Source organism: Dryobates pubescens, chromosome 3 (assembly GCF_014839835.1).
Source record: "Dryobates pubescens isolate bDryPub1 chromosome 3, bDryPub1.pri, whole genome shotgun sequence".
Taxonomy (NCBI): domain Eukaryota; kingdom Metazoa; phylum Chordata; class Aves; order Piciformes; family Picidae; genus Dryobates; species Dryobates pubescens.
In genome coordinates this window covers 8,373,213-8,382,014 of record NC_071614.1, presented here as the reverse complement: position 1 = coordinate 8,382,014, position 8,802 = coordinate 8,373,213, and the positions used below count along the sequence as shown (strand labels likewise).

The following is an 8,802-nucleotide window of genomic DNA, read 5'->3' as shown; positions in this document are numbered from 1 at the left end:
TCCTGCACTATTTGGAGCTTAGGATGTAACAAACAAAGAGTCATTTATTGCTAGGTCTTCACAAGGGGTCTGCATTTCCCTACTGCCCTGCTGCCCATAATATCAAGAACACAAAGGATGATCTCTCACTTTCAAGATTTCATTCATACCCTCTGCTTGGACATGGGAAAGCTGCAATTCCAGAGCGTCAAAAAGAGGAGCCAGGAGGGCCAGGCTAAGCCTACAGCTGGTGGTCACCTTTTCTGCAGTCTGGTGCTCTCCTCATTACCTGGCCCGCAGGCAGGACTTGCTGACCTGTGTTGCAGGCAAGGCACCTTGCCAGGCAGCATGCTTTATGTAATGGGGAGACACTGAAGAAGTTGATCCAAGAAGAAAGCACAGGAGAAAACACTTCAAGTATTCACAGACAGGTCTGAAACACAGTGGGGTTTGAGAGAGCATTGCTCTTTCTCTTGAAGCTGCTGTGGAATGAAACCCATTGAAATGGCAAGTAAAATGGTTGTATTGGAAAAAAAATATCTCTTCAAACTGTGCCTTCTAGCTGCAAAGAACACTTCAAAATGCCTTTTCCTTCTAATTTTGGAAAGACCAAACATTTTGTGTTTCCAAATTTCCAGCTGCAGGGGTTTTTTATGACACAGCAAGGAGGCAAACATGCACTTGGAGCTGGTTACAACACAGCTCTGGTCAGCCAGCCAGGCAGCAATACAAAGAACCTTAATCCTAGGCACGAGTGCTTAAGGGAAACCAGAGCTTCCCCTCAAGTTTCCTCCCCTGGCCAATTCCATGGCCACCTCCAGAAAACCTCTCATGCCAGAATCCAGCCCTCACTGCTGAAGGCAATGACATGAAATTTGCCCAGGCAATAGAAATTGTAAAAGAATTCTTTTAATGAATCAATCTGGGTGAGAGCACAGGCATTCCTGTCCCTGCTCTGTATTTTCTCTTGATGCTCCCACCATGTGCCCTACAACGGAGAGATTCTGCACGCTTCAAAAGCGTGAAGGCAGGTGATGGTGTTACCTTGGCTAGGACTCTGCTCAGCAGCAGGGGATGCTGAAGCTGCCCTGGCATCCCTGGCTCTGACCACTGGAGGATCCTGGGGTGGCACACTTGCTGATGGACACCACAGGCTCTCCTTGAAGACCTCCACAAATCCTTGCATTCAGTACCACAAAGGCAGAGGGACCTGGGGTTATTTAGACACACTTTGGAAGTCCTGCCAAGCACAGGAAATTCACAATGGACTTTCAAAGGTTAATCCTATTTCTAGCTTTCTGAACAGTTTAATTAGAAAGGTCTCCATGGGCAGCCTAATGCCTCCTTCTCACCTCTTTGCTCCCTTTTGATTGCTCCTTCCTTGTCACATCTACTGCCTGAGTTTTTGGAGCTGGGCAACTGAACTAGCACACTAACTGATGATGCTGCAGTCCCTTCCACTGCTACACACCCTCTCCTGGCTCACTCCAAACCAGACAGGTGAGCTTAAACACCACAAGCATTTCCTGTAGCATGGCCCAAACCCTCACTTGGCCCCTCCTCACCAGCGTGCCATGTGCTGCTTGTGTTCCTTCCCACCTCACTAATGCTTTATTTCAAAGGCATCCTACAGGAGCCCTACCACCTTCCCACACAGATCACAGAATCACCAAGGTTGGAAGAGATCTCAAAGATCATCAAATCCAACCTGTCACCACAGATCTTACGACTAAACCATGGCACCAAGTGCCACGTCCAATCCCCAATCCGACAGCAGGAACAGGAGAGCACACAGAGCACGTTTTCAGATGACTGTAACAGCAGCAGAAGAGACATGAGGGGTTGTCTTTTGCCAGTGTGCTGGGTTGAAATTTCCCCCCCAACATTAACTTTGCCAGATCAGACACAGAGCAAGGCTACAGCAAGGGCTGTGCTAGCAGGATCTGCTGAGAGAAGAGCCTGTGCACTGAATTGCCTTTCCCATGACAAAGCTGCACAACCAGAAATCACATTCCTTGCTCCAGCCACCCGACTACAAAAGCAACTTTTGAAACCTACAGGTCATAAACTTTTAATTGGCTAGGGCAGGGTGGCTCAGTAGGAAAATGCCCCTTCTCCCTCCCCTCTAGGCAATGAGCTAAGCAAGACTCTTGTTTTAAAGACATTTAACTCTTTTTGCTCAAAGTAGCGTGGCGAACGTCGCCACGTTACAGGTAGTCAGGAAGATACTGTTAACAAAAATATGCTGCCAGAAGAGTGTGTTAGTGGCACTTCACAGCAATTCTGAACACTCTCAGATGTAGTGTCAAAATGACATTTTTTTGTGTAGCTGAACATGCTTGTGTTAGTAGAAAGAAGGGAGTCGCAGCATGTTGCCAACCATTATCTGAACAGAAATAATCCCGTAAGAAACACATGTTGTTGGTTGTTGGTTTTTTGCTTTGCAGTTAGCACAAAACTGTAAACTGGGTTGGTGTGTGTGTCTTTCAGCATCAAATTGTTCAGTAATAAATACAAGTCTCAGTCTTAACAGAGAGTAAAAGTTCCCTTAGTGTCCAGTTTTTTAGCAGCTGTTGAACGTTCAGGGATGCGCAAGGCACACCTCTGCGGATTCTCTACCTTTTATTGTTGACGTACAAAACCAAAATAACAAGAAGAATATCCATTCACCACTCAAAAATGTTTATCTGCATAGTAAGGATTTTTCTACTACTATTTACAGGAAGGGCTTTTAGTGCAAAAACCAGGAAGTGATGGATTAGCTGAAGTGCACCGAGCACATCTCGTACAGTTCCACCAATGAGCAGTTGGCATCACATCTTGGGCCGCCAGCCATTAATGAACTGCAGGATTTTCTTCACCTGCAGTTTGCTTAGCTTAAAGTCTTCTGACAGGATTTCTTCTGTAAGCTGAACCAGCAAATTGCCATCAATCTTCTCTGTAACAAAAAATGATATGACATCTTCTGACAGACCAATAAACCTCAGAGACTTAGACACTTCCTCTATTGAGAGTCCTGAAAGGTCTGTGGGTGGCTGCCAGGGAGAGCCATCCCCGCAAGACCTCGGTGCTAACTGGAGGTGAAGGGGAGATGAGAAAGGATAAGACACAGAGAATGTATCCTGCATGCCCTTTTTCATGAGACACTGATCTTCCAGGAGGTCTGGAGAACTAGTTTTTGACTCCTCCTCAGCACCATCTATTTTCATCGGCAAGGGACTCGTGTCTGTAACTGTCTTCTCTTCGGCTGACTTCGGCGCCCGAGGAGGTAAGGCAGGACACGAATGGCTCTGCTTCGTGCTGCTGACTCCAAGAGTTTTTTCATCAGTGCAGTCTAGAGAGTAACTTGCTGACTTTGGACAGCTGGAGATGGTGTTTGTGAACTCTGCCGGGGTCAGCGGGGAGTACCCTGCCGGCAGCTCACACCCATCGAAGTCAAAAGTCAAAGGTGCCGGACAGTTTCTCTTTGGCGTACCTGGAGTCTTCTGCCTGGGGTAACTGTAGCTCCTGCTTGGATCGAGCAGGAAGTCACTCCTGTTCAGGCCTTCAGCAGTTCCTGACAAGTGGTTTGGCCAAGATAACCTGGAAGGCAGAGCTTCACTTGAGGGGCTTCCCAAAGGCATGGTGCTCTCGGGCTCTTTGGACTCAGGTTTCATCATGTTGCAAGGGTAGCAGGAAACAGGTGTGCTGTCAGCGGGGTCGGGGCTGTCGCTCTCCGCGACACTGCTTGAGGAACAAAGCAGAAAGGATGTCGTTAGTACAAAAAAACCCTCCCAAACTCTGGCATTTGAATAAATTAATAAATCATCTGACAGAGTCAGAGGGTGGCTGTCACAAGGAAAGACTCTTTTTTCCCCTCTGGCAGTATTTTTCAGATTTGAATTAACAACACATTTGAATATTACATTGACATTTTACTCCTCCTACAAGCTTGACAAGATGCTGATATACCCCAAAGCCTCATGTCTGGTTTTTTCAAGCCTGTAAAAAAAGTGGATGTCTCAATTCAGTTCTGTGTCATCTCCTGAATGCTCAGCCTTTCCTCTGTCAAATTCCTGAGGGACACCGCCGTGGAACAGGAACAGTTTCACACATTCTAGAAGATGTTCTGAGGCTGTATTTTATGCTTATATACCACAGATGTGTCGTGGTGTGAAAAAGCTTATAACAGGGGCAGGCAACCATTGCACCAGACAGGAGCTTGGCTGATGCAAGACACTGCACCAGTGAACACTGAAATAACACAGAATGAGTGAATGCTTACTGCCAAAGGAAGAGTTCCACTGGGAAGGACAAACAGACCTAGGTGTATACACGATCAGAGAATTGTTTCAGTTGGAAAAGACCACTAAGATGGTCCAACCATCAACCCAACAACACCATGCCCACTAAACCATGTCCCAAAGTGCCACGTTTACACACTTCTTTTGAACTCCTAGAGAGATGGTGACTCCACCACCTCCCTGGGCAGCCTGTTCCAATGCCTGACCACTCTTGCAGCAAAGAAATTTTTCCTAATGTCTAACCTAAACCTCGCTTGGTGCAACTTGAGGCCTATTAGTTGATATGAGGTTGAAATATCTTCAAGCTTACCCCACAGTGATTTGTTTATATATCCATACCCTTACAAAACAATGAGGAGAAACACTTGCTTTTCAAAGGCACCTAGAGAATCACAGAATCATAGAATCAATAAGGTTGGAAAAGACCTCAGAAATCAAGTCCAACCTGTCACCCAAGACCTCATGACTACTAAACCATGGCACCAAGTGCCATGTCCAATCCCTTCTTGAACACCTCCAGGGATGGTGACTCCACCATCTCCCCAGGCAGCACATTCCAATGGCTAACAACTCTCTCTGGGAAGAACTTTCTCCTCACTTGGAGCCTAAACTTCCCCTGGTGCAGTTTGAGAGTTACCCTGACCTACTTCCAGGTGGTAAACTAAGCTCAGCCTCTCCAAAGGAACTGATAGTTGATATCCAGGTGTTCCCCAAGAGACACAGATGCCAAAAACGTGCAATCTGTTACCGAAACCAAATGTTTGCGACTTTTATGCCACTTTCTAGAAGAAAGTGTGAAAGACTGGGTTGATCTATAGACTTCTGGCCAATTAAGACAGAACACCAGACAAACAGTTATCAGACTTATAAAGCCCTTAACACAGCAGATAGAAACTAACACAGGGAGGTGGTGGAGTCACCACCACTGGAGGTGTTTAAAAAGAGACTGGATGAGGCACTTAGTGCCATGGTTTAGTTGATGAGATGGTGTTGGGTGATAGGTTGGACTTGATGATCCCGAAGGTCTTTTCCAACCTGCTTAGTAGTTCTGTTTTAATTACTCACTTCTCTCTCCTGAAGCTATCTACTCAAGAAGGAACCTTGGTAGTTACTCTGTGAACTGCTCAAGGAGGGCAGCAGCTTTCAACAGGAACAGCACAGTTTGGAATGGTTTGACACAAAGTTAGCTCCCTGTGTGCTTGCAGGGAGTCAGAGAGGAAGTCAGCCTGGACTTGCCCAGCTCAAACACAAAGCACAGATACATAAAGCAGCTCTAATCTATACCACTGGGAAATTAGTTGAATGATTTAAAAGATGAACAGAATTATTGAAAACTTGATAAAGTAACATTTTCAAAGAGCTTCCTTATCCATTCCCCACTAAAATTAACTCATGGGGATTTGGTGCCAAAGCATGCAAGAGGCACCTCAAATAAAGCTGAAGTCAGGCATTTCTACAGACAGATAAGGAGAAATCATAGTGAGTTTATTCGTGCTCAAAATATTGGCTGCAACCCCTCATGATCCAGAAAATAAGATCATTGATAAAAATGGCAAGGGTTGAAGAGCAAGTTCCACCAGGAATCTGGTTGCTCCACACCTTGCCAACTTTCCAGCAGCTTCCTCTGCAGCTCTAGGGTCGATTCTACCAAAGTGGAGCTACCTGGAGATGAATTTTCATGCAAATATTGTGAAGCTCAAGGCAAATAAAACCACCTGCACTCCTGAGAAACTTCACTTCTCATTGATTTCCTGGTTCCTTGGGAGGCAGAATGCATTCTTAACTACAAAGAGAAAGCAGCACTTGGTGGGCCCCAAATGCTGGGAGGTCTCATGCTCAGCCTCCTGTGGGGAAGACCTTGACAGATTACCCAACAGTCTTCATGAAAAGCAAGCAAGCAGCCTTGATCTGGAGTGATTATTGCCAGATACACGACACTAAGCTGCAGATATGCAGCTTGGCTTGGAAAGATCTTTCCAGCACAAGTTATTATAGCAGTTGCATCCAGGCTGAAGTGATTTAAGAGGTGCTTCAGATCAGTTTGCAAAACGCAGGCAGGTTGTACCCCGTCCTTGAAGAGATACCAAAAATAACAGCAAGAAGACGTTCAAGGTGAAAAGGAGGTTCAGAAGGTGTGTACACTTTCTACAGCCCAGGGAAGAGCAGTGCACTGCTAGGAAAAGGTATGCAGTCACATCATTCATGCTTTACTGTCAGCTTTTGACTGGCCTGAATGGATTTTCCAGATTGTAGTTTGCACTTGTGCTGAAGTACCACAGAATCATTGAACTGTTGAAGTTGGAAGAGATCTTTGAGATCATCAAGTCCAACCCCTCACCTAGAGCTCACAATCCCACCACTACTGCTAGGCTACCACCACAAACCCATTTCCCTAGCACACATCTTCTAAATACCTCCAGGGATGGTGACTCCCTGGGCAGCCTGTTCCAATGCCTGATAACCCTTTCTGTGAATAAGTTTTTCCCAATATCCAACCTGAACCTCCCTTGGCTCAACTTGAGGCTGTTTCCTCTTGTCCTGAAGTAGAATAGAATCATAGAATCAACAAGGTTGGAAAAGACCTCAAAGATCATCAAGTCCAACCTGTCATCCAAGACCTCATGACTACTAAATGATGGCACCAAGTGCCACATCCAATCCCCTCTTGAACACCTCCAGGGACGGTGACTCCACCACCTCCATAGGCAGCCAATAGCTAACAGCTCTCTCTGTGAAGAACTTTCTCCTCACCCCAAGCCTAAACTTTCCCTGGCACAGCTTGAGAGTAAGTTTGATCTTGAAGCTGTTTGGCTCCATCTGCTATACTTCACTTTGCACTCAGTGGTGTCTGCTGGCCTCTCTGCTCTCCATCATGCTCCCACCCTGTAGGTTGCCATATAGTTGGCACAACACATTTCTGGATTACCATGTCCCGTTTGTGCCCACACTTGTAGGAGATGGCTGCACTGCATGCCTGTAGCACTGAAATCCTGTCTGAAAAATGGCTCTGAGATGTTATGGTTTGAAGATTCCAGCCTTTCAGGAATTAAACAGAACTGTATGGGATTTGCCATTCAGCCAGCCAGTGACATCTGACATCTGAGATTACCTGCAGCAGTATGTGCACATATTTTAACAGAAGTTGCTCTGTCTCCTACAACTCAATTTCTGCTGGAGCTTTGCTTCCTCTTGAACCCTTAAAAATAACTTGACAGGTTAAGCCCATTTCACCAAGAGTCAGCCAACTCTGACACAGTACTAGGTCCTCATACACAAGTGCCTTCAAAGAGGACACTGCTAAATTTAACTTTCTCAGAAGGTGCTAGAAGGGGCTCTCCCAGCTCAAACACATACATGTTGTGCAGTCCTGAAGAGTAGTAGGACAGAGTAGGGCTAGGAGAGCGGGTCTGCTGGCGTGCAGGTTTGACTGTGCGAGGAGGGATGGAAGGACTGGTGGAGGACGGCTTGGAACTCCGTGGTGGGACAGGAGGAGCATTCAGGAGCCTGCATTCCTCTTTTACCTGTACAAAAGAAGGACATATAAAGTAAGCAGTGAGAAAATCTGGGCAACAGCACTCTCAGCCAGATGAAACACATCTGGTTCTGCCTTATTCTGTGGAAGGAAATCATTAAAAGGGAGGAGAAGAGAAACATGATGCTAAGTATATACATTTGCAACAGTATGTGCCTGTCATAAAGAGGTCCAAAAGAATGCCTTGCTACCAGTAGAGCTACCAGCAACTTTCTTTAGGCTGCTTTTGAGCAGCTTAATATCCACTCCTTTGAAAAGCAGCAGCAATCCCATGATGTAAGAGAACCTTCCAGTAACATGCAAAATGCAGCAGGCTGGGCCAGATACTTTACATTTTGTAAGGGGCAATTCATTAGGGCTTGAACTTCATTAGTGCTGTTTGTTTAGATGCAATAAACCAAGCTTACGTAATGAGGAGATCTCAGCAGACTTTGATGTTTCCTGACTTACTTCACCAGTGATACTCAGCCATCCAGCTCTAGGATAATTCCCAGCCTTCCTCCCCCAGGAACAGCACATGTTTACCAGATGTGGGGATTCAAACCTGGAGCTTCAGTCCTTCTGGAGCTGCCGAAGCATCCAGGAGAAGGCTGACCACAAAAGGTACAAGCTAAAAGGTAGGAAGAGCCTGTTCAAACAGCACACCTGGCCAAGAGCTCTGGTGTTTGCAAGCAGCCATCTTTGCAGCCTAAAACACATGACTGTAGTAGCACTGCTTATCTGAAATTGAGTTTGGTCTGCCCAGGTAGGAGTGAAATACCAGGATCTATCCCCATAGAAACAATGATGGAATTAAGACCTTAATCTCATCAGTACATATTTGAGATAGCAGCTTTATTAAGGAGAGCTGGAGGTAAGCAAGGCCACTGAGAACCGGGCTGCCAGGCAGGATTTTAAAGGACTCACCACATCCCCCTGGGCAAGAGGAGACCTCTCTCTGTTCTCCTTGTCTGAAACAGTCTTAGCTATAGCAGAAAAGGGAAATTCTCTTTGTGTTTGAAAGTTATT

The 8,802-nt window shown here is 45.9% G+C and overlaps 1 protein-coding gene across 3 annotated transcripts in view; it reads right to left on the bottom strand.

Moving 5' to 3' along the window:
• Positions 1 to 1,008: 1,008 nt before the first annotated feature.
• Positions 1,009 to 8,802, bottom strand: part of GAREM1 (GRB2 associated regulator of MAPK1 subtype 1) — a 106,320-nt gene continuing 98,526 nt past the window's right edge. For 2 of the 3 annotated variants that reach the window (XM_054179643.1, XM_054179645.1), the window contains 2 exons: positions 7,617 to 7,783; positions 1,009 to 3,705 (listed from right to left, as the gene is read on the bottom strand). In XM_054179643.1, coding sequence (XP_054035618.1) covers positions 2,793 to 3,705; positions 7,617 to 7,783 — 1,080 coding nt within the window. In that variant the 3' untranslated portion in view covers positions 1,009 to 2,792. The remainder of the gene's footprint in view (positions 3,706 to 7,616; positions 7,784 to 8,802) is intronic. The other variant, XM_054179644.1, reaches the window with a different exon arrangement.